The sequence below is a fragment of the Hydra vulgaris genome, chromosome 02 (assembly GCF_038396675.1).
Source record: "Hydra vulgaris chromosome 02, alternate assembly HydraT2T_AEP".
NCBI lineage: Eukaryota > Metazoa > Cnidaria > Hydrozoa > Anthoathecata > Hydridae > Hydra > Hydra vulgaris.
The window spans coordinates 55,458,148-55,485,000 of NC_088921.1; the positions used below are offsets into that span (position 1 = coordinate 55,458,148).

The window sequence follows — 26,853 nt, forward strand, 5'->3', positions numbered from 1 at the left end:
GAGTGAGATAGTTGTAAACACAAGAAAATTAAAATGAACTGCAACTAAATAAATATAGTAAAATAAATTTATACAATAGAATCATGTTAACTTTGGAGACTCTCCCCCCCCCCCCTCCTCTTTTATATATTTATATATTGAATAACATTTATTTTTGTATTTATATATTGAATAACATTTAATTTTAAGAGTCTGACTTTTTCATTAAGTCCAATATACAGTGAACTTCTCTTAATTAAGGCATTTGTTAAGTCAGTCAATATATCTATTACCCTAAAGGGTTCAAGTTAATAAGATTCAGCTGTAAATATAAATGAAAGCAACGAATTGTTATCAAACAATTGTTTTTAATTGTGCTTAAAGAATATAAAAAATACATAGTTTAGCAGTTCCCAACCTGCAGGTCACGACCCCAACAAGGGTTGCCTGACAATTTGCATTACTCTGAAATTACTGTCATTACAGTGTACTTATTTATAATTTTAAAACCTCAACTTTAAAGTTAATAGCTTCGGTTGAATGTGACACTTAATTGTATAATGTAAATTGCACAATACACACTTACAGTATTGTTAAGTTTACAATATTTTTAATGTGCAATGTACTTTGTACAATTAGGAGTCACACACAATCCAAATTTTAAAGTTGAGGCTTTATAAAATGTTTACAATGTAAACACTTTATTCCTTTGCATATATCAAATAAAACATAAATGACTTTGTATATAAATTATTATAAAAAAATTCGTAACAAAAAATATGATGCCTGAAAATAAATATGGAAATTTAGAAGTCAAGAAACATAATAGTTAGTTGCAAAAATGCAGCGATTTAAGAGCAACTTTATTAATTTTATTGTTGAAGTCGCCCAACTTGGTGAATATTATCAAGGGGTCGCACCATCGCACAGTGGCTCAAAGTCCTTAAAAAGTGGCAAAAAAGGAAAAAAAAATAAAGTCTTTAGTTTCTAAATACAAATAACTTTTAATGATGGTAAGGCCATGCGCATAACAATTTAAAACTTTTTTTGAAGCCATTGCAAGGTTATGTATTAATTTGAAGCACTTTATTGATGCTTTTTTTATGTTGGAAAAAAAACGGAAATGTTGGATAAAGTAGTCAGTTTTAGAAATTTATTTTATGGAGACATAGTAGTTGAAGTGTTTTTTATTAATTTCTTAAAATTGTGTCAATTCACAATGCAAATAAATGATTTTTTTCTAAAGATTATTAAGTTTAAGCTATTACTCAGCATATAAAAAAATATTAGTAAAAATTTTTATTAATAACACATTATTTGTGGTACAAGAATAAAAATGTTCCGCATAACTCCACGCTGATTTTAGTGTTTTTGAGTACTGTCAGCAATACACCATTTAATGGAATAAAATTTACCTGCTCCAATTTGCTCCAATCTAAAATAGAACTTTTATCATTTACTCGCTAAATATTATATTCAGCGAGTATACAATAAAAAGTTGTACAAATAGTTTCAATTGTATTCTAAAAAATAGAGTTCTCAATGTTCTTAAAAAAACAGAGCTATTATAAATTAGCAGAAAATCACTTATCAAATTTTTTTAATCCTTATGAGTCTTTAGAGATGAAAACACAGTGTAAAATATAAAAAAGATTGATAAGTAATTTTTTTATAGCTCATATATATATATATATATATATATATATATATATATATATATATATATATATATATATATATATATATATATATATATATATGTATACATATATATATATACATATATATATATATACATATATATATATATATATATATATATATATATATATGTATACATATATATATATATACATATATATATATATATATATACATATATATATATATATATATATATATATACATATATATATATATATATATATATATATATATATATATATATATATATATATATATATATGGATTTTCAAAATACTTGTAGCTATTAAGCTATAATGTAAATGACAATAAGATTGTTAAACTATTGATAACTTTTGTGTGTTATGTTATACATAATATATAAAACATGAAAATAATTGATCTTCTTCAAAAAATTAAAGAGCTAGGTTTCAATAAAGTTAATCTGCTTGAATCTTTGTTTAAAGAAGTTTTGAATGTTTATAACCTTCATGAAGATGACTTCGATAAATCAGAGCTTACCAACTTAAAGAATAAGTTGTCTGTTTTTAAAGCAAAAGTGGGAGCTAAGTTAGATAAGCATAATAGAAACTATGACAGATTGATTTTAAAAGAAGATATTTGGCTGCAGGTAAAGAAACAGTTATTTGTTAATAATTTTCTTTTTGCAATCATTCTATTTAATTAAGTTTCTATTTACAGGAGGAGTTTTTGCCTGATCTTGTTAAAAGAATTGAATTTAAAGAAGGTCCAGGTAGAAAAAATAAAGTTTGGGAAAATCTTGATGAAAGAAGCAAAAGAGCTAAAATAACCCATTTAGCCAAAAACAATCACGAAGCACTGGCCTTAGTTTCTTTAAAAAGTGCAGCAACTTAATCCAACATTAATAGAAACAATTTTAATTTTTTCTATTATTGTTGGATTCAAAAAGGTGGTTTTGATGGAGTGTCTAGCCAGAGTCTGTATAAACAAAAATATTTAGATAACTCTAGATGAAGATATTAAAAATGAAGAGAGTATTTTTCAAACATCTATTGTGCCTCTTAAACTGACTGTTAATGATACAGTGATATGGTACAACAAAAAAACATCTAGTACACATTTCTGCAGACCAGTATGTTTGCAGTACAAAAAGAAAACAGATATGCTAATTAAAGAAGAGGAGGAACGATTACAAATTGAGATTCAGAAACTTGAACCATTTGAAGTAAGTTTAGAGTCAGAACTGGCAGATTCATCTATGATGACAGCAATTATAAAGTATAATTTGGATTTGACTATGTTTGATGGAAAAGTTGTTAATGCACTGACAAGTACTACCTCTTCTCAAAGCTGTAATGTATGTTCAGCAAAGCCAATAGAGATGAATGACATTAAATTGATTAGATCTAAACCTGTCAATAAAGAAGCTTTATTTTTTGGCCTTTCACCTCTTCACCTTTGGATAAGATTCTTTGAGTACATTCTTTATCTTGGATATAAATTGAAAATTAGGTCATTTTATGCTAAAACCTCCGAGCAGAAAGAATCAGTTAAAGAAAGAAAAGCATTTATCCAAAAGAAGTTTAGGGAAGAACTAAGTCTTATTGTTGACATTCCAAAACAAGGTTTTGGAAACACTACTGATGGTAATACTGCCAGAAGAGCCTTTGAGGAATCGAATACTTTCTCTGAGATAACTGGTGTAGACGTTGACATCATTTCTGGACTTAAAAAAATTTAAAAGTAGTTTGTTCAGGATATGATTTAGATCCAAGCTCTTTTCAAAATTATTGTAATTATACAACAGATAAAATTCTTTCTGAATATAATTGGTATGTTATTCCTCCAAGCGTTCACAAACTTTAAGAATATGGTTTACAGATTGCCGATGCATTAGAACTTCCCATTGGAGTATATTCAGAAGAATCACTCGAGGCTCTTAACAAAGAAATTAAAAATGCAAGATTAAACCATTCATGTAAAATTTCAAGGATTAATTTTATGAAAAACCAGTTTAACTATCTTATGTAAGGAGTGATCCAGTTATATCGAGCATCCAATTCACTAACCGTAGATGTGAAAATGGGAAATTGCTTCCAGTAGAAGTTCTCTCTCTTCTTAAACAGTCGTGATTTTTTTGTGAAATTTTTTATTTATAGTTAAATTTGCCATCAAAAATTAAATTTTTCTATGAATTAAAATTTACAATAGTTATAATAGTAATGCTCAGAGCATTCTATTATATACTCTTTGTTGATGACTAAATTATTATATATTTATTTTTTTTGAAAATTCTTTCAGTTGTTGTTTTTAGCAAAAACAGAGGGGCCCGGTAATAATTATGACATATTTAGATGGTAGTGTACTGTGTGATCACACCTGACTACATGTTCAAGTGAGTTAAAAAGAGATTTAAAAGTAAATTATGTATTATGCAAACTATTACTTGATTCGAGAAGTAAAATTAAAAAAAAAATCTGCTTGCGCGTGTAAAATTTCATATGCGTGTTTTTTTTAGATACACGCACGTTTTGCTGGTTGTTGCGCGTAAAAATAACTTAAAATCACATAATTGATTTTTAGACAAAACAAAAACAAAAAACTATTCATTTAATACATATTAAAATGCGATGGTTATATAATTTTTGCCGTTTTTTCTTCACTTTGAGTCACTGTGCATCGTAAAGGTTGATTAATGGCTGGCATAGATGTATGTTTATACTTCATTAAATTTTGATTGTTTTTAGAGCTCTATTTCCAGAGAATGCATTTGGTGACAGATGTTTAGAAGGTAACAATGAAATCTTGTTTAGATTTTACTATTATTTTAAATTTTAAAAATTATTTTAAAAAAATACATTAACTGATTTATTTGTTAAAGATGTAAACCTGAAAATATTACGCGATGATAGTGCTTGTCCTGAAGCATGTCGTGTCATACAATGGTAAGCCATAAATCAAATATTTAACACTGGTATATAAAACAGTATTTTCATATTTTTATATTAAATGAATTTCATAAATAGGATAAGGGGTTGTTTATAATATTTTATTTATATTAAATGAATTTTATAAATAGGATAAGAGGTTGTTTTGATGCGTTAGAGAAGAAATATGTAAGTAGAGTTTTTTAACTTTAAATGTAATAGAAAATATATTTAAATTTTGTTCAAGTTTAATTTTTTCAGATAAAGTTGATCTTTATTATAAACTGTAACAGTATCTGTAACAGTTTTAACAACATTTTTTTTAAATAGACATGTTAGGTTGTATAATAGATATATTTAGGTCAAAAAGAATTTATAATGGTTGTATGTGTGTGTATGTGTATATATATATATATATATATATATATATATATATATATATATATATATATATATATATATATATATATATATATATATAATTAACTCACAAAAAAGCACTATATCAACTGCTAGGATTTTTATTTGGGCAGGCAATCTATCAATCAGGCAATCAATTAAAAAAAAATAATGATAAAGTCTTTCAACTTTTTCTGGTGTTAGAAACATAAACTTTACATTTATTGGTTAAATTAAAAGCGATCAACCAAGAATGTGTGTATATGCGTAAAAAGGTCAAGTTATCCTGCTACTGGTAACATGCAACTCAGTACAATCTGCTTCATGTCCTGCTGCCTTGTAGGATACGCTTTTTTAGGCAAAGGCTAGGAGAAGTCAACTCCGACTTAAAACACCCCAGCCTTAGGGCTCTTGGTTGAGTAAAGGCTAGAGATGGTTCTCAATAAAAACACTCATCTTGGGGAGATGTTAAACGCAACCAGCTACTGTCTTGTAGATGGCCTATTAGGCAAAAACCAAAGGAGTAAACAGGTTCTATCTGTAGACCAGTCCCGCACCCCTTCTTCATCTATTAGGCTGGCACAGATGTGTTTATAATACATTGTTTCCAGTTTAGGATGTTGAACGCTGGATCTTCTTGACTCATTGCATGGGTTTTGCTTGTGTCTCTGTTTTCATGACTAGGCAACTCATTCTATTATCTCCTGAGGGTACAGCTCTAAAACTCAGTTTTATGGTTCTGAGGCCGGGTGGTGGTCAGGTTTCCTAAACTCTGTGATAGCTCTCAGAGAGGCTGATTCCATCAACAGCTGTAAAATATCAGAGTACTAACAGTGCCATGTTGCATGTGGATGGTGTCCATGTTCATACTTTTGGTGTGCATTGTCAAGTCCACATTTGGTGCCCTTTGTTACAGCTTAGAGTTTATTAATACTAATGAGGCAATTGCTTGGACTATTAAATGGTGTACTGATTACTATCTCTGCTTTGAGTCAAGTTCTTTAACAAATTTAAAAATGACTAAATTACCAATAACTGTAAAACACAAAAAACCATCGACATCACCAAGTTCTTTAAAATTATTATTTACTAATATATGTGGTCTTCAAAGTAACTTTTCTTCTGTTGAGTCTTATCTCTTGCAAAGTTTCTCAGACCTACTTTCTCTTTGTAAGACTAATTTGAGCTCATCTTGTGATCTTAGTGTTGATGGTTATCTTCCTTTAATTGTCACATGCTTGGTCTGGGCATTTACATTCGTAAGAATTCACCCATTTGTTGGGAAACTAGGTTTGAATTTACCTACTATTCTTTTATGTCCTTTGTTTAGCATCACTTCGCTCTATTGCCTTTCTTTTTGTTCTATATCACTCTCTTTCATCTTAAGACTGCGGTCTTTTTGATGTTATTTCTGAACAAATTGACCAAGCTCTCTTTCTTTATCCATTAGCCAATATCTTTGTTGTTGGTGACTTTAATGCTCATCACACTGAATATTGGCTCTAGCTTCAGTGACTCTGCAGGGGTTAAGGCATACAACTTTTGCTTTTTTCAATCTCTAACTCAAATAGTCAACTTTCTAACTCGTTTTCCAGGCAACCCGAATCATTTATCTTCTCTGCTCAACTTATGGCTTCTTTCTGATCCTAGTCAATGCTCAGTTTCTCCACGTTCGCCCTTAGGTGCTTCTGATCACGATTTGGTCTCTCTAAAACTATTATCTCATTCTTCTTCATCATCAGAATCCCTCTATCATTGCACCTCTTAGAGCTACCTTAAAGCTGATTGGGACCCTTTCCGTGAAGTTCTTTGTGATGGCCCTTAGGTAGAAATCTGTTATTTCACCTCTCTTGTATGGTTCAGATTTTGTCACCTCACCTAAAGACAAAGCTGAATTGTTTGCTAAGAACTTTTCATCAACATCATCTCTTGATTCCACTAGTTGCATTCTACCTAATATAGCCGATTAATAGGTTGATCCATTGCTTGACAATCATATTACTCTAGCTTTTATATCTAAAGTGATTTCCTGCTTAGACTCTTCGACAGCTTGTGGTCTGGATAACATACCTGCTGTAGTCTTGCAGAAGTGTTCTCCGGCGCTGTGGTCTATACTTTCAAAACTATTTAACAAGCGCTTATCAGAGTCTTGTTTTCTGGCATGCTAGAAAGCGGCATCTGTTATCCCTATTTTCAAAAATTCTGGAGAGTGATCTGACTCATCTAACTATCATCCCATTAGTCTTCTTCCTATCATAAGCAAGGTTTTTGAATCTTTAATTAACAAACACTTAATCTCTCATCGTAAATCTAATAACTTATTGGCAGGGTGGCCAGCAACATGGAAAAGTCAGGGAAATTCTAAACTATTCTAAAAAGTCAGGGAATTTTAATTGATTCAGTAACAAATATATATTTTTTTTTGCGTATTAAAAGCTAAAAATCTTTTAAAGTTTTTTAAAGTGTTTGTTTATTTAAAGTAAACAGATTTTAGGAAAATTTCTAAAATTTGTGTAAGTTTTGCTTGATTTTATTTGTTGCCTTTTTATGGCTAAATATGTAATACTTATATCAATAAGTCAAGGAAATTTCATTGTAGTCAGGGAAAATCAAATCAAAAATTGCCTGGCCACCCTGTCTAATTCTGTAACTTTAGGGGTTCTTCAAGGTTTTATCCTTGGTCTTATATAATCTTTTTAATTTGCATTAATGATCTTCCAGATATTCTCACATCTAAGGTGACTTTGTTTGCTGATGATACTACCATTTATTTTTGTTGTGATAAGAAACCAACACTCTCTGATTGCTTGGAGGGGGCATTTGAGCTTGAAAAGGATCTCACTTCTGCTACAGCATGGGGCTCACAGTGGCTGGTGAACTTTAATTCAGATGAAACTCATTTTTATTTAGCCAATCATTATCGCAATCATCTTGATCTTCCTATATTTATGAACGGTAATGTACTCGATGAGTCATCTACTGTTCATCTTCTAGGATTAACTCTTACTTCCGATCTTTCTTGGAAACCATATATCAAATCCATTGCAAAATTAGCATCTGCTAAGGTTGCATCTCTTTATTGCGCTCGACACTTTCTTACTCCGGATTCTATTCTTTATCTCTTAAAAATCTTGTTTGATTAATAATGATGAAACTCTGCATATTTCTGATCTCTTCCAGGACACAAATTTTATTCAGCAATTAATTGCAAAAAACTGAATTCTAAATATAAATGCATTGGAATTTAAAAATTTGCTAAAAAAGGTATTTGTTAGACAAGCAGTTTGTGGATGAGGTATATGAAGCTCTTGATATGTGACTATGGTAATGGTCAGCGTCGAAATATACAACAAAGAATCCCTCAAAGAGTGTATTCTGTTGATTTTAGAATCTTATCAGGTAATTCATTATTTTTGCCGGATTTAGCATCATGACTCTACTCTGAGACAATTTTAAACTAGCTTAGAGAACACAAAGTAGATTTTGTTGAAAACACTCCATCCACCAAATTGTCTCAAATTACATCCTATCGAATGATATTGAGCTATTTTTTAAGTAAAACTAAGGTTTGATGCAAAAAAAGCTAAAAAAAAAAACATCCTAGACTTAAAAAACAAATGGATTAGAGCTACCAAGAAAGTCCAGCTGATGATTATTCAAAAGCTGATGTATAGGGTAAAACACTTAGTGTGTGTGTGTTCTTTTTATACGAACAATTTTGTAGAACACAAAAAAGAGTCTTTATAGATGAAACATATAGCGGCGCTCACTTGTGGCAGCAGGCTATAAGATAGTCAATGTATGAACAGGATGTTAGATGGCCAATGTATGTATCCTGGCAACAGCCTATTTCAGTATCTATATATATGTATATATATATATATATATATATATATATATATATATATATATATATATATATATATATATATATATATATATATATATATATATATATATATATGTAAGGAGAGTAAAATGCAAGTTTTTAAATTAATGAGTGAATCATGTTAAGTAAAATAAAGTACTAAAAATATAAAATCAAAAAGATATCACAAAAATAGATAAAGTTTGCTAAGTAATTAAACTTTATTAGTTTTTTTTATAAGCATAAGGTAATAATCTTTTTTTTTTCTTTTCCAAAAACTTAATTTAATTTATGTGTATCTTCAGAAAAATTTGAAAGTTTGACCACAGCAAATTAAAAACAAAACTGCTGGTTATCAGAATTTTTTAGTGAAGTTTTATTAAGTGTGATTAATAAATTATGCTGTATAATCTTCCACAATATTTTCCCGAGAAAAAAGAATGAAGATCAATGTTGTTTATTTGTTGCTCTGATTTCAATGAAAAAATCAAATTTATTTTCTTAAAATAGTTTTTGTTGTAGGCTGCAAAATGCAAAATATTTCTAAGTTTGAGGACTTATAAGTTAAGACAATAACTCTAGAACTCTAAAGCTCTGAGTCAACTCTGGAGCTTTTCGGTTTTGTTTTAAACAAAAATTAATGTCTATATAAAAAAGCATTTGATATATTTTAATTATATTGTTTATTTTGTTTCTATTATATTATTTTGATTATGTTATCTTTTTTTTTTAGCTAAGAGCTGTTTTAGTTGGAGTAAGTTTATACCAGTTGTGATTGTTAGCTATTATTTAATTTAAATTGTTTTATAGTCTTTAACCCCTTAAGGACCTGGCCTAAGATATCTCGGGTCATGGTATATGGTCCAAAATGACCGAACCCGAGATAACTCGGGCGGTCACATATTTTACGTTTCATTATGTATTAGCCCGAAATAATTTGTGAAAATAATGTTATAACAATATTATTATATTAAATCAACTAAGAATCAATCAAATTAATAATATTTAGATTTATAACAGACTTTTTTTTTTATTCTTAATACATCAATATCTAAGTTCTAAGCATTAAAAAAAAATTGATTTTTTTGGTGCATTTATTTGAAAAAATATCGGTCCTTAAGGGGTTAACTTCAACTTTATATAATGTTCTATATAATTTCTATATAAATATAAAAAAATTGTTATAACATTTTTTTAAGTCACTTAAAATAAGCATATTTTTAAAATCACTTAAGAGTCATTTTTTGTAAGAATCAGGCAGTCAATGGAAGTGACCTCCTCCAAATTGCTTGAATTTTTTATATATTGATCAGAATATAGAAAAAACCTGTTGGGGAAAAAAAAAAATTTCAAAAATGTTTCGTTCACTCGGAATCTGAGCTTAAATTTTTGAGATTTTTTTAAAAATTTTTAGAAATTTAGTTTTTGCCACCTTTGAACCCATTTTTTTGGCAAGGCAAAAAGTTGCACATAGCTTTTGTAGTTAATATCAGACGTAACCCAAAAGCTCTCTCCAAATAATATAAAAAAGTTGCGTGACACTTTTGTTTTGAGTTGTGCGGTTGGCTAATTATCATAGTTCAAAAGTACAAAATCAATCAGTTTTGTCAACTTTTAATCGGAGTTAATTCTAGCGGCAAAGTGTTGCACACAATTTTTCTTTTAGGATTTGAAATTATCAAAGGTATTGAGTCTAAAAATGCAAAGAAAGTTATGTGATACCAAAGGCCTATTAATATATTAAGGCTTGAAATTGGAAAAAAATGTTTTAGTATACTTACAAAATGAACCATTACGGCAGAGGCGTTTAGTTTTGTAAAAATGTAAACATATCCAACTGTCAATACAAAAAGGTCCTAACATAATAATAAAAAAAATTTGTGTGATCTTTAGATATTAAGTTAAAAATAAAGGTACAAATTGTTAAAAATGATTAAGTACGAAGAGATATTTTTTTGGACACACAGATGAGGTTTTCGCTCACAATAAAATTTCTATCATCCAAAATTAGCATTTAGCATTACACAAAACATTGCACGTAATGTTAAGAAAAAATTTAAGCGATTCTGACTATGATATAGAAATCATAACAATTGAAATAAATAATAATAAAAAACAATACATGATCAGAAGTGAATTATTTAAATTTACGTCATAACCAAATAACTTGTGGTGATCGAATGGAAGAAGAATTGCTGATATCACGATTGTGGAGAAACAAGTTAGTGGGCGGTTGTTTACTTTACCATAAAAATGTCTTAACTTTATTTTAACGATCTTTAAAATTTGCATAAATAGAGTAGATATTTTATCATTGCTATTGAGAAATAGGTACTGCATAAATAGAACTTGTTTTTAGTTGAGTATGAAACAAAACAAATATTTTTATGAAAACTGTTGTTGCTTTTCAAAAGGAAATTGTGGATCATTCAAAAAACATAAAATTATAAACAAAATGTTCTACATTCATCAGCTGGGAGATGTTGATGTTAAGAAACACCTCATCAACTTAAAGGTAATTATGTATTTTAAATTTATGCAGACTGTAATATAATTTTTATAATTACATACTTTATAACTTCTCTGCAATAAGATTTTGAGACAAAGTTCTTTAAACAAAAAAAAAAAGCTCTTTTAATTAATTCCTCACTCTTTTAATAAATAATCACTAAATTAATCACACTCTTGCAATATTGTATTTTAATAATAACAACAATGTATTTCAAACTTGTAAACATTTTTCGTGAAGAGTCAGATTATAAACAATGCTTTAAATGACACACTTAATAATTGTTTAAAAAATTGTTTTTAGGTCATGCGATTAAACGATAATAATATTTGGGAAGAAAATGGACTTATTGCAAATAGACTTAAAAGAAATCTTGAAAAGGATGAACAAATATGTGCTTTTCACCGGTACACGTTTGGTATTGCATGGAGTCCTCCAAAAACATGCTTTCATCCTCACCATCTAAATATAAAAGGAAAAAAATCTCCCGCTTTAAGGGCGTCACCAATAGATGTCGTCATATCAATGTCAAAGCGATACAATGAAGTATTTTCAGTTGGTGCAATGCTGTGTTTTACCCATTTAAAGCAAGAAACTGCTTTATCTAGAGTCAACGAAAACACCAATTTATGTACAGAAACACAAACACAACAAGAACAAACATATATGACACCTGCTACTCCAGATGAAGAATTTGATCCCGGTGAAATTAATGTTTCACAGGAGATTTTGGACGAATCTCTAAGATGCCGTGAGAGTGTAACTGAGGTTCTTAATGCAAGTCCAATAAAATTTAGATTAAAAAGGAAGTTCGAATATCTGGAAGATACTACTAAAGATAAGTTAAAACGCAAGTATGTTCGCCTAGAAAACTTATTAAAGAAAAAATTTGCGGAAGCTGTTGCTCCTGGACAAGAGGAAATACTTATAGATTTTCTTAACAGTAAAAATGTTGATGAAATAAATAGCCCTCTCCCAATTGAAATTATTCGTGCTCAGAAAGTATATAAGCAAAGTGATTCCATGGGAAAGTTAGTTATCCTCTCATTATTAGACCATACCAAGTATACCAAAAAGTTTATAATGAACACATTTGAGTGTACCAAACATTGTATAGAAACAGCAAGAAAATGGCATGCATCTCATAAAGGGTTGGCATTTCCAGAGAAGAAAGTATTCGTCCGATCTAGTCTTGATCAAACAAAGTGTGAACATTTCTTAGAATTTATATTTACAAGCGGTATTTTGCATGATGTTGCTTATGGAATAACCAAATTAAAATACGACAGCAGTGAAAAACAAAAGATAGTGCATGCAATACTGACGACAAAATATAGCCACGCTATCATGTTCTATTGAAAAAGTTGTAGTGAAAACAATTATATAACATTATCTGATTCAAGTTTGTGGAAAGTATTGCATGCAATAAAACCTTCAAGTCGAAAAAGCTTAGCTGGATTAGATGATGTTACTGCTTCAGGCATGAATGGTTTTCAAACATTACAAAAATTGGCACAAAGATTTAGTTCTAAATCTCTCGAAGCTGCCCTTGAAAAAGGAAAAAGGTATTTGAAAACAAGTTATCAAACCAATTGTAGTGTCAATGACTCAAACATTTCTTCTCATAGCTCAAAACATGCCTTATTAGATCCATCTGAAAAAAATCTTCAATCCAACACAGAGATATCAGAAGTGGTATGTGCCGATTGCTATGATTTGTGCAAAGCTATCGAGATGATCAAAGAACTAACAATTCAAAATTCTGACGATGCTGATTCTATTTATGATTTGGAAATTGCTGTAAAGGATGTATTCAACTACATAAAACACCTGATGAGAGATTCTCAACAGAAAAAGGCAAAAATCGAAGCTTTTAAGCAATTAAACGATGAAACTGCTTTCTGGCTTAAAGATTTTTGTCAAAAAATTCTTCAGGTTCGATACAGAGAGGGCCAAAGAGAGTATTTTGGCAAGAAAGGAATGAGTTTACATGTGGATATATTCTTCATAAAAATAGCAGGAAAGTTATTCAAACGTGTTTACTTTACTTCAATGTATAGGTGTGATCAGGGAATAGGTGATGTTGTTTCGTTAGCCACTGCAGTTTTAGACCAATTCAGAATTGATCAACCGCATATCAAGAAAATGTTTACCAAATCTGATAATGCCGGCTGCTATCAGGGAAATCTTTCAGCTGAAGCAATCTACAATGTATGCAAAGAGAGAGATATAAAGTTGCTGAGATATGATTATAATGAACCCTGTTGTGGAAAAGATCAATGTGACAGGGAGAGTGCAGTTGTAAAGACAATTTTAAGGAGTTACGTTGACTCTGGTAATAATCTTTTGACTGCTGAAGATATACACAAGGCTATGCATTATAGTTTTGGCGCTAAAGATGCAAAAGTAGCAGTTGCTCAAATTAGCAATGATAAAACTGTAGTTACTGGACCAAAGATTAAGAACATTAGCAACTATCACTCATTTGAGTTTGGTGAGAAAAGTATGAAGATGTGGCGTTATTTCAATATCGGTGAGGGAATTGAACAAGAGTATGGAAATCTTAAAATTCAACCCTCGGTTAAGTTGTTGTTGCCATATAGCAAAACAGATAATTCAATTAAGCGTAACAAGTCACTTAAGGAAAAACAGAAAAGAAGTGACAGGCAATTATATTCATTAAGATTTTGCACTGAAATGAATTGTACTTTATCATTTGAAAGCGATGCTGAGTTAGAAGAACACATGCTATCCGGTCTTCATACAGTTCCGAAATCATTAACATCATTGGATAAAGTTCGCAACTCGTTTGTTCATAAGATGAAAATTACTTCACAACTAAATATGCCAATTTCTTCATCCTCTAACAGTGCTTCCGTAAAAGACAAACCACATTGCATGAACATTTTTCTATTACAAGGTTGGGCATTACCAGTTCGAAGTTCTTTTAGATTTTCAAATCAGCAGAAAGAACTGTTGTATAAATACTTTATTCGTGGAGAAGAATCAGGTAATAAAATGAGCCCTGAGCAGGTTTACATGCAGCTGAGGAGAGAACTTCCGCCTGATCAATATGTAACTAGCCAACAGATAAGATCTTTATTTTCAAGGTAGGCATTCAAAACTTTTGCAAATTAGATTATGTTTCTGACTGTTAAATAGTTCTTTTACAAATATGAAATTAAAATTTAGGTGAAAGTTATAATTTTGTGTGTTTGTTTACATATGTTTAAAAATATGTACAATTGATATTGTTATAGATTTAGTAACCTGAAAAGAAAAGGTAAGCTGGTAGAACCGACAACAGAAAATAATGAAAATAGTCAGGTTAACGATAACAAAGAAGTTTATGGCGAAAATGATGACTTTAATCTGGCAGGAGACAATGAAGATGATAATAAATATGAGGAAGACATCGCCAATCTTGCAAAAGAAATTTGTCTTGTATGGAAAGTGAATGATTGGGTTGCTGTTGCATATGAAAAACAATGGAATATTGGATATATTGTGGAGGTAATATTATTCAAAGTATATATTAGTTTCAAGTTTTTATTTTGTTTTACAAAACAGTGCTCTAAAATAAAAGGAATATAAATAAAATGTAAAAATAATTTCAGAATGACATTATATAAGACTTTACAAGTTTTATTGAATGTAAGCAAAATTAAACAAATCATAAACTCTTTATTATATTATTTTAAATGTTGCGCTAATACTTTTAGGTATCTATAACTGGGATCAGAGTTAATTGTATGATTAACGGGCAAGAGAAGAATACTTTTCGCTGGCCAGTTACTACCGAGGATATAAATAACCAAACTGATAAAATTATCTGTTTAGTAAATGCTCCTTTTCTAATCAGTGGTTGTGGCGATTATTCATCATCCGAAGAAGACTATAATACAGTCATATCATTATTCTTAGAGAAACTTACTGCAGCAGAGTAGAAATTATGTGTGATGTGGTGGATAATGTGTGTAAATGACTCTATTAATAAATGAAAAACTAATTTTTAAATGGAAAACCATTTAAATGTTTGATTTATGTTTTATTTAATTAGCAATATAGTTATCTTGATGTTAGATTTTTGTTCAGTTTTTAATTCATGTTATATCATGCGTGTGACAAAATCACACGAATTTTTTTTATTATTATGTTAGGACCTTTTTGTATTGACAGTTGGATATGTTTACATTTTTACAAAACTAAGCGCCTCTGCCGTAATGGTTCATTTTGTAAGTATACTAAAACATTTTTTTCCAATTTCAAGCCTTAATATATTAATAGGCCTTAGGTATCACATAACTTTCTTTGCATTTTTAGACTCAATACCTTTGATAATTTCAAATCCTAAAAGAAAAATTGTGTGCAACACTTTGCCGCTAGAATTAACTCCGATTAAAAGTTGACAAAACTGATTGATTTTGTACTTTTGAACTATGATAATTAGCCAACCGCACAGTGTCACGCAACTTTTTTATATTTTTTGGAGAGAGCTTTTGGGTTACGTCTGATATTAACTACAAAAGCTATGTGCAACTTTTGCCTTGCCAAAAAAATGGGTTCAAAGGTGGCAAAAACTAAATTTCTAAAAATTTTTAAAAAAATCTCAAAAATTTAAGCCCAGATTCCGAGTGAACAAAACATTTTTGAAAATTTTTCTTTCCCCAACAGGTTTTCTCTATATTCTGATCAATATATAAAAAATTCAAGCAATTTGGAGGAGGTCACTTCCACAGTTTCAGGAATTTGCCTGATTCTTAGAAAAAACGGCCCTTAAGTTTTACATAAACAGAATTATAGCATTTAAAATAATTTTTTGTACTAAAAGTCCTATTGTTCTTAAGGTTTTGATATGTTTATATAGAAAAGTTTTGTTTAACATGTATGTTTTTTATTTAATAACATATATATATATATTTATATATATATATATATATATATATATATATATATATATATATATAATGTATATATATATATATATAATATATATATATATATATATATATATATATATATATATATATATATATAATATATATATATATATATATAATGTATATATATATATATATATATATATATATATATATATATATATATATATATATATATATATATAATATATATATATATATATATATATATATATATATATAATATATATATATATATATATATAATATATATATATATATATATATATATATATATATATATATATATATATATATATATATATATATATATATATATATATATATAATGCGGTAGTGGTAAAGCGCTCGCTTCATAAGCGAGAGGTTCCGAGTTCGATCCCCACCACGTCCCTGGTAGTACCGCGCTCAACTTGTTTCTCCGCGCAGCGGCCTTGTTCCTCAAGGTTCGTGTTTCGGAGTTACAGAGTTGAGAGAGGGTTATAACCACTATTAAGTAGCCTCCTCATCTGTAGTGGCCTTCTTGGCCTTGAGGAGGTGAATAACAAAAAAAAAAAAAAAAAAATATGGGCAATTCCAGGAGAAAGAGTTTAAAAAAAAATGCATTGAAAAAGGTTTTAATGTTATGTTTTTAAATAATTATTACTTCTAAGTTTGACTTTAAGGCATAATTAAACATAAAGAATTTTTATTTACAAAATTGTATTCCAACTACACTCTTAAAAAAGTTCCGGTAAATTGACCCAATTTTCAGGCAAAATACCTGAACTACTTCGTGCTGTATGGAACCAGACGAACATTCAGGTAAAATACCTGAACCTGAACTGTTTCGGTTCCAGTATTTTGCCTGAACCTGAACCAGTTCAGGTTCAGGTAAAATACCTAAACCTGAACCAGTTCAGGTAAAATACCTAAACCTGAACTAGTTCAAGTTCAGGTATTTTACCTGAATGTTCCTCTGGTTCCATACGGCACAAAGTAGTTTAGGCATTTTGCCTGAAAAGAGTAAATATTCAGTAAAATTCCATATTGCGATTATAAACTATCTTGGTTTAGGCGTAAATTTGATATTAGTTTTTATTAGGCCTGAAGGTGTTAAATTTTCAGTAAAATGCCAAATTGTGATTATAAATGAACTAGGTTCGGCATTTAAAATTGATTAAGTTTTTGTCTAAGGTAAAGGGACAAGTCACTGGCTCCTCTCGATAGATGCATTTCATCTTGGTAACCTAACACGGTATGTTGCAAAAAGTACAATATGTGGCTACATTGTTCCGCATACTCCATGTTCATTAAAAAATAAAGTTTAATTAATACGTCCACAGCATAAGATATACATCTGTTGAAAGGAACAGCTCGACACTCCGTGACAATAAATAATTGTTCGACACTGCAATGAGTACCCAAAGCTATGACTAGAGGATGCTTGTGAGTACGACTTTGAATCACAACTTCCATCGGAGTTGATACCTATTTAGATGCAGTATAGAAATTAAAAAAAGTCATTAAAAAATGTAATTTTGATTCATAATAAATATAAATATCAGCACATACAACTTAAAACTAATACTATATTTACTATATTTAATAACTAAACAGTAGAATCCTGTTAACTTAGACACTGGATAAGTCTGACAGATTTTCAGTTCCCCTTGAACTCTCTCTATATATGTAAAGAAAGTTCAATGAGAATTGAAAATCTGTTTACCGGTATCTCGGTATATTGAGAACTTTGCTTAACTTGGACATTCGCAGAATATTTATGTATTCCCCTTCTCTTGAGAGTCCGACTCTCAACGGGGCATTTTTCTGTATAGCAATGTTAATAACATGTAAAGTTATTAAATATATATTATTGTGCATATTACTACAAACTTAATATTATACTTAACATGTATAAATTTATATCTATTAGAAATCTATTATTCCAATATACCGGATAAAATTGAATGAAATGTTCTGCAGCTTCAGCAGCTGATGCACAATTTTTATTCTTTGATGGCACTTTAATTATAAAGGAGAGTAATAAGAATGCAAAATCCATTTCAATTCCTGTTTTAAAAAAACAAATAACTTTTGTTAGTGAAATCCTTTTATTAATTTATAAATTATTATAATGATTTTAAATATCGAATACACCCTGCCATATTGTTTTATAACACTTAGATACCTATAGAAGGGTTGTCTTGCATATCAAGCTCAGCAAGAATCTGCTTCACCATCAAATTTGTTTTTTGCCTTGCCCAAGAGGTAACATGTGGCGTTATTTGCTCCCAATGAGCCAAAAAATCATTTGACTCTGGAAAATTGCAACAGAAATCCTTCTGAAACTAAGAATGAATATAGTATAAGACTGCTAGTAAAATCATTTTCTTTAATTTTACTTCAGCAAAACTAAGAATACTTTAGCAAAACCTTTAGGACAAAAAAATATTTAAAAATTACAAGATCATCTTGTAACTTTTATGTATCTTGTAATTCAAAAGATGTATCATTTAACTCATAAAAGATACATCTTAGATGTATTTTGTATGAATTACAATACATTTAATTTTTGTGGTTGAATAATTTTAAATATTTATTGGTGAAAGGTTTTAATGATAATAAGGTGATTTTTCTTTTAGATCTTTTAGTGGCGGAAATGTTTTGAGTAAATCTTCAAATGTTGGCCTACAATTCACAATCCATTTTCGACAAGAGCATGAAGTTTTTTCCATATAGTCCAACTTTCTTTCATAGCCTAAATCATCAAATCTCAACTCTCCTATCATACTTAGTTCTTCTTTTGAGAAAGGCGCTATACAAAAAAATATATATTATTTATAACACAATAAATTTAAAAAACTATTTTTCAATATTTATATAGATTTAAAATGTTTGTTTTAGCTAGATTTATTAGCTGATTGTTTATATGCTTTATTTGGAAAATTAATTTCAATACTGAGTATTAGGTAAATGTCTTAATTAAACGAAGAAAGAGTTTATGAAAAATATACTTACTATATAATATTAAAATACCGGACGAGTGGAACTCTTCTGCTAAAGCAATAACTCTCTTTTGACAAGCTTGTACATGAACACCAACATGTTTTCGCATAGTTTTCAGTCTCTCTTCTATGTGGCCATGAGGAGTGACCTTTTTTTCCTATTACCCACTACATACTCTGTATATGGGCTATAATAGTTTTCCTACAAAAATATTTTTTTGAAAAATTAGATTTTATCACCTTATAGATAACTCAACTTATAATTGACAAATTGTGAAGATTTTTTTTTTTTTTTTTTTTTTTTTTTTTTTTTTTTGTTTTTCACCTCCTCAAGGCCGAGAAGGCCACTACAGACGAGGAGGTTACTTAATAGTGGTTATAACCCTCTCTCAACTCTATAACTCCGAAACACGAACCTTGACGAACAAGGACGCTGCGCGGAGAAACAAGTTGAGCGCGGTACTACCAGGGACGTGGTGGGGATCGAACTCGGAACCTCTCGCTTATGAAGCGAGCGCTTTACCACTACACCACTACCGCAGATACTACTACTACTAATAATTATTCCTTGACTGTTGTGGCCCCTTTGGCCTTAGGGAGAGAAAAAAAAGGAAGGTAAAAAAAAACTAATAAAATGTCTCTAATAGTCTCACATATCCAAGTTTTCCACCAGAATGTAGCTTTGGAAAGGCAGTGATAATAGCTTTTGCAAGATTAGATTTGGTTTTTGTGGAAGGTTACCTAAAACATATATATTTAAGAAAATACTTGTATTGCCAAATTTATATTAAGCAAATGTTTGATAAATTTTCATAAATAGCTTTATAAATAATTTTTATTAAACAAAACTTTTCAGTGTTATTTCAATAGTTCCTTAATATTACAGAAATAAACATAAACTTACATATTTCCAACTCTATGGACCATTGAGTTAACAACGATGTGGATCATATCTTGACGCCTTTTAACAAGTGCACCCGTAGAATCATATTCTGCCAAAACAAGCTTACCTGTTTGATGTTCATCAAGCAAACTACGTATGTTCTACATAAAAACAAAATCTTCATTTGTATAAGTTGAAAGTTTAGTTGTTGTTTTTTTAATTATAAAAGGAATTTATTGCTGCAAAAAATGTGGAGGAATCTTGGCTTATTACCGTTTGTTTAAATAATGAACTAAGTATAAACAAAACACTTTAAAAAATTACTTTTGAGGTATACTTACAAAGTCAATATTATCCAATCTTAAAGCAACCTGTACATCAATAGTAGAAACCTTTAATTTAACTTTACTTGACTCATTTAAAACATCAGGTGAAGATTGAATTGTCGATGATAATGTTGGTGACAAAGCCGACTCATCAAGGGAGCTTTTTAAAGTTTCACTTAAACTGAAAGATGTAGATGTTATATCATTTTTCTACAAAAAAAAAAGAAGTTTATATTCACTTCTCAAGCTGTTTATTAAAGGAGTAATGTACTTGTTCAAAACAACAAATGTATATATATATATATATATATATATATATATATATATATATATATATATATATATATATATATATATATATATATATACATTTATTGTTTTGGACAAGTTATAGTGGGTTATAAATACTTTTACATTTAGTTTAGCAAACTGCTTATATTATTTTTAGCAACTCAATAATAAGCTTTTCTTTAACTGCTATCTTAAGAATTTACAATTAAGCAAAATATACAAATTATTTAAAAATGAAAAATCATTTTAATACATTGCAATGATACAAATAGTGACGTAAAATAATATGCTCGTATATACATGTAGGTTTTAAACAATGAACAGTATCAAAAGGTTTATAATCTGCTAAGTCACTTGCTCTCAAACATATACGCTCTTAATCAAGTGAACAACAATACGATAGAGTTAGATCACAATACATGTGGACATGCCACTTAAGTCCAATAAAATAAATTACATTTTGATGAACATATATTTGTTCAATTTTAACAAATGACGATTCACCTTCATCACTAATAGAGTGAAGTACAGATATCTTAGTTTGGTACTTTTGACCAAAAATGACTACTTTTTCAGTCATAAACACATTTATTTTTTCACCAATAAGAGGTAAAATTAATGACTTATGCCTAATATCTGATGATGAAATAATTGTACCATTTCCAACATCTGAAATCCCTTTTAATGGACATCTAGTCATCCAAACAAAAGCATGAGAAAGTTGGTGTCTGCTTGCGAGAGAAATCGCTATATTTTTAAAGTTACAAATGATATGAGCAAGACACTTAGAAAAGTTATGCTTTGCTTCAAACCGCATTACCATCATATGTAAAAGTGGTCCGCTATTCTCTATTATAGTACCATAGTGAACCATTCTGTGATGTTTATATAAAAGTCTTTTATCAGGATAACATATTTTAAATAACTCATGATGCTCTGATACAAGAGCTTTTAAGTACAAAACATGCGACAGTACAGAGTTTGGCAATAAAATAATTTCTGTCAGCTGCTTTAGCAATTGGTACAAACGCCATTTTAAATTATCTACTTTGTCAATAACATCAGCTAAAATACATGGTAAATGTAAAAACAAAATCAGCATCTGAGCTGACCGTTGTCCAAGCAATGAGTTGTGACTTTTTAAATGTGACTCACTTATAAAACTAGCTTTTGATTTACTAATCAGACCATAGTCCATTGTATTAATACAACAATTAAGCTTATGGAGATTAATAAGCTTTAAGTCATAAATTATGTGGCGCAAAAATAACTTGACTTCAAACGGAATTACACCTTCCAATAAATCATGCATTATATTGGCTGAGTCATTACAAGCAGGATGGTAATAGTTCAAATTTTTTAAAGTTGATGGCCGCTTGATGCAACACTCTTTAGATGAAATGGTACCATTTTTAAGCTGCTCAATATGTTGCTCATATGATTGTTGTGTCCTCATTGTAAGAGAATACTCACAAAATACTTTTTGCATCTCATCCTGAGTCGCCATACACAAGTCACAAGCAAATAAGCACTGCTAAATTTTTCCATGTATCCAAGTATTGCATGCAGCCCTAAATTATCACCAACAATTTGTGTTAAAAAACAACGAATATTTATCTCTTTTCCTTCACAAAAAACTGTAAAACCCTCATCGTGTAAGTTTTTTAATTGCTGAACAATAACTTCCATAACAGGATCAGTGGTGAACCGTTTAAAGTCTTCCGAATGTGCTAAGGCCAACAAATGAATATTGCTTAACACAGAATTTACAGCCGGTGGAAAATTTTTAATTGTAAAGTAAAATGCACCTAACTTATGTATTCCAGTTTTATATCCAAGCGGATTTGTTGTCTCTACCTCATCAAAATAAATCTGAATAAATACATGAATACTGTTAGGAAAATAATGTTTGGCATATGTTTTTAGCTGTCTGCCATGCTTACCATCTAACCAATCTTCTGCTATATCATTTGCTGACTCATTGTCTCTTTTTAAAATTTTTTAAAGAGACAATGAGTCAGCAATTTCTTTTTTTCTTTTTAAAAGTCTCAGGTTGTTTTAAAACCAATTTCAAGGTTTTCTCAATTGGTATAAGGTAAAAATTTTTTTTCACACACACCTGCATTTGTTGCTTTGTTGATCTGCCTCGCTTAACATCCCACCCATCTCCTATTGAATGTGCTTCAGGTTCAACATAGAGACCTTTTAGTTTAAGATAATTCAACAATTTATAGTGAGTATCAATGTCCTTAAAAGGATTTTTCCAGGTGTTAAATTCTTCTGAAAGAGCTTTATGTTGCGGTACCACATCTGTATGTTTTTAACACAACGTCTATCTTGGCAAGCAGATAATTAATATTACCATTTAGCAACTCATTTAAACTATCCATTATGAACTGAGATGTGCTTAGAGAAATGGAACTAGAAGGTTGCAAAGACATCAAAAATTTTAATGCTGCCTATGAAACACCATACTCATCTACAATAGGTGCAACAAAAACACTTTCTTTTGCTACACTTTCTTTTGTTAAACTTTCAAAATATGAAACCTCATTGCAATATCTGGCTAAGTATTCGTTTTCTGTATTTTGCATTGTAATATCTGAATGGTTAAAAACTTCTTTCAAAGTATCATGGCACCTATGAGTTTTTTTAATGTGTTTACGTAACACTTTATAAAGTGTGAATGTGCGAATGCAACCATTAACATTGCATCGTAAAAAACAAGGTTCAAACAATAGATGCGTGTTTCTTAAATGATAAGTATAATCATTAGTGGTTTGAAAAAATTTTGTGCACAAGTTACAACTCAGTTGTAACAAACCTTATAAAATATCATGTAAAATATAAAAATAATGTTCACTTTAATCATCATAATTTATATACAACTAAAAAAATATTTTTAATAAAAACTAAATAAATATTTTCTGCAGTCTATATTTTATTATAATTATATTTTATTAAGTAGTTAACCTTTTTTTCCTCAATTATGGCTTGAATTTTAATGGCCTGACCCATTTTGATGCCCATTGCATGCAGCAATAATGCGTTTAACTCCAAAAAAGCTAACCCATCAATTTCTTCACCTAAAATAATAATCAATAGTATATTTAGTATAAAAACTAAGACTTTGTGTTTCAATAGAAACCTTTTTGTCTTAAAATACAGTTTATAATTATTTAATCAAATATATTTTGTAACAATTATTATAACCAACAATTTAATAAAATAGTAGGATTAGAGTAGATAGATGTGCATCTATCACTTATTTACTTTAATTTTTTAGTTTTTTTAAAAATTTAAACTTAGTTGAACTAAGTTTGACTTTGTAAATTTTATTGTATGTACATCTTTTTATTTATAAAGTTTTTAGATTATGCACATCACATACTACATAACTTTTATAATGAACACCATATAGAATGTGACGTGTAAACATAACATTCTATATGGTCTTTATTATAAAAGTTATGTAGTATGTGATGTGTATAATCTAAAAACTTTTTTAAATAAAAAGATACACGTTATTAATAATATAGATATTAATATAGTATATCGATATCATAAATAATAAAAAAATATTTTGACATCTATACACGTGTATACATCTATATATATATATATATATATATCATACATATATATATATATATAATTACATATATATATATATATATATATATATATATATATATATATATATATATATATATATATATATATATATATATATATATATATATATTGTAAGTTTTACATCCATTTTTCCACACTGGTGTGGTTTGGATGGTTCTTCATAATGACATATAACTGCCATTATGAAAGAGTTGAAGCAATGTTTTAAAACCGGATGCCCTTCCTTACGTTAACATTCCTTACGTTAACAACTGCTACTGGTAACTTTACTTGACATAAGGATAATCTGACCTGACGGTACCGGTAAGTCCCTTTTCGATATTATTCTTGTTTGAGCTATTATGTATATCATATATCATACATATACATACATCCATATATATATCATACATCCAGATATATGTATCTATAGATATATATAGATATATATATATATATCATACAGATATATATATCATACATCCAGATATGATGTATCATAATATGATATAGTAGTTTATATATAATATGATATACTACATTTTATATACTATGATATGTTATATCATAATATGATATAGTATAATATAATTTGTAAATGAGATGTGTATATTATATACACATCTCTTTTATGTACATTCGCAAAAAATATACACATATATATGTATGTAATTGTAATGTATACATGAGTAAATATACACATGTGTATATACATAATGTATATATACATGTGTATATTTAAATATGTATATATACATTATATATTTACATATGTATATATACATACAATATACACATATATATGTGTGTAAATATAATATATACATATGTAAATATACTATATACACAACTCTTTTACGTACGTTCGTAAAAAATATGAAAAGATAGCTTATTTTTAAGCTTTTCTGTAGCATCTATAGATATTCCTTTTGATAATAAATATTCTGCCAACTGTGACTCTGACAACTTTTTTATGCTCATTTTTAATAAAAAAATTTAAAATGAGAGAATGCAATCACATGCGACCTCTAAAAAGATTAATGGTGATTGCTTTAGACGCGGAAAAATTATTTCGCATTTTCAGGCGATTTACTTGATGTTTCCGGTAAAGCACATGAACGTTCCGGTAGAAAAATTCACAGAACTTCTTTTGCCTGAACATTTCAGGAATTTTATTCTAAGTGTTCAGCTGGTTTGCTAAAATAGCTGAACCAATACGGTAATATGCCTGAATGTTTGAATTAAATTGCCTGAATATTCAGGTAAATTTGCCCACCTGAACCATTCCGGACAGAGTTAGCCTGAACTTTTTTAAGAGTGTAGGTTTAAAAATTAAAAATAAGTCGAAAAGTTTTTTCTAGACTTCGTATCAGGCTTTATAAAACTACAAATTTAGTAAAGATATTGGTTTATTATATTTCAATGTTGGGAACAGAGAGCATTAAGGGCAGAACCATTAAAAATTTAGTAAAGTAATAAAATATAAATAAATAAAGCAGCCAGCCTTTGGTTGCCTATTCCAAATTAAACAAACCAGATATCGAAAACCATAATTGATAACTTTGATAATGTTAATAAGTACATTTTTTTAACATAATTTATATGGTTTTTATAATCATTTATCTTATTATTTTAGTCCATTGATTAGGTTGTTTTACATGTTTTATAATATTAGATTTTTCGTTACAACTGTCACTTCAAAAAAAAAAATGTAAAAGCGCTTATAAAATTTCAAATAAAAACTATGAAGATCAGTATATAATAATACTAACATGTGCTAAATACACACACCAAATATTTTTTTTTTAACATGCTGTTTGCTGCATAAAGTCTGACAAAGATGTTTTGTTCAGAAGCGGTAAAAAGTAAATGCTACGATCGTCAGGCTACATAAATTCAATTTTTGAAAAAGTTTAATACTTCAATGCTATAACTTTTGCATACTAAATTATATGATAGTATATCACATTTCTGGAAAGTTTTAAGTCATTTCCATTTTTGGTTCATGTTTAATATCTTAAAGAGTGTCAAATGTTATGACCATCACTCTTGCAGGATTGTCCATATATCCATATATATAGATGACTATATATATACATATGTGTATATATATATGTGTGTGTGTGTGTATATATATATACATTTTTTTTTCAATGGGGTCCTAAAATTAAAAAAAAAAGTTCCATAAAAGTAGGCCAACCTGGTACTCAAAAGAAGCAAAATAATATATAAATTTCAAAAATAATAATTGTTTTATAAAAGAAATTAAAAAATTTTTATATTTATTAAAAACTTGTAAAAATGTACTTTTTTTATTTCTTGTTAAAAAACCATAGTTTTTGTGCAATTAAATCTAAAATAATAATTGTAGTATGAAATTATCTTTTTTTTTTTGAAATTTTTATATAATTTTGCTACTTTTAAGACCCAACATGACATACTTTTGAAAAAACTTCTTATTACA

General features: G+C 28.8%; 1 protein-coding gene across 1 annotated transcript in view; it reads left to right on the forward strand.

The window, feature by feature from the left end:
* The window catches only part of LOC136071779 (HORMA domain-containing protein 1-like), a 44,203-nt gene that overhangs the window by 4,450 nt on the left and 12,900 nt on the right, over positions 1-26,853 (forward strand). Inside the window, exons 5-8 of the mRNA XM_065789631.1 lie at positions 4,392-4,435; positions 4,526-4,589; positions 4,724-4,760; positions 9,572-9,592. Of these exons, the coding sequence (XP_065645703.1) occupies positions 4,392-4,435; positions 4,526-4,589; positions 4,724-4,760; positions 9,572-9,592 (166 nt within the window). The remainder of the gene's footprint in view (positions 1-4,391; positions 4,436-4,525; positions 4,590-4,723; positions 4,761-9,571; positions 9,593-26,853) is intronic.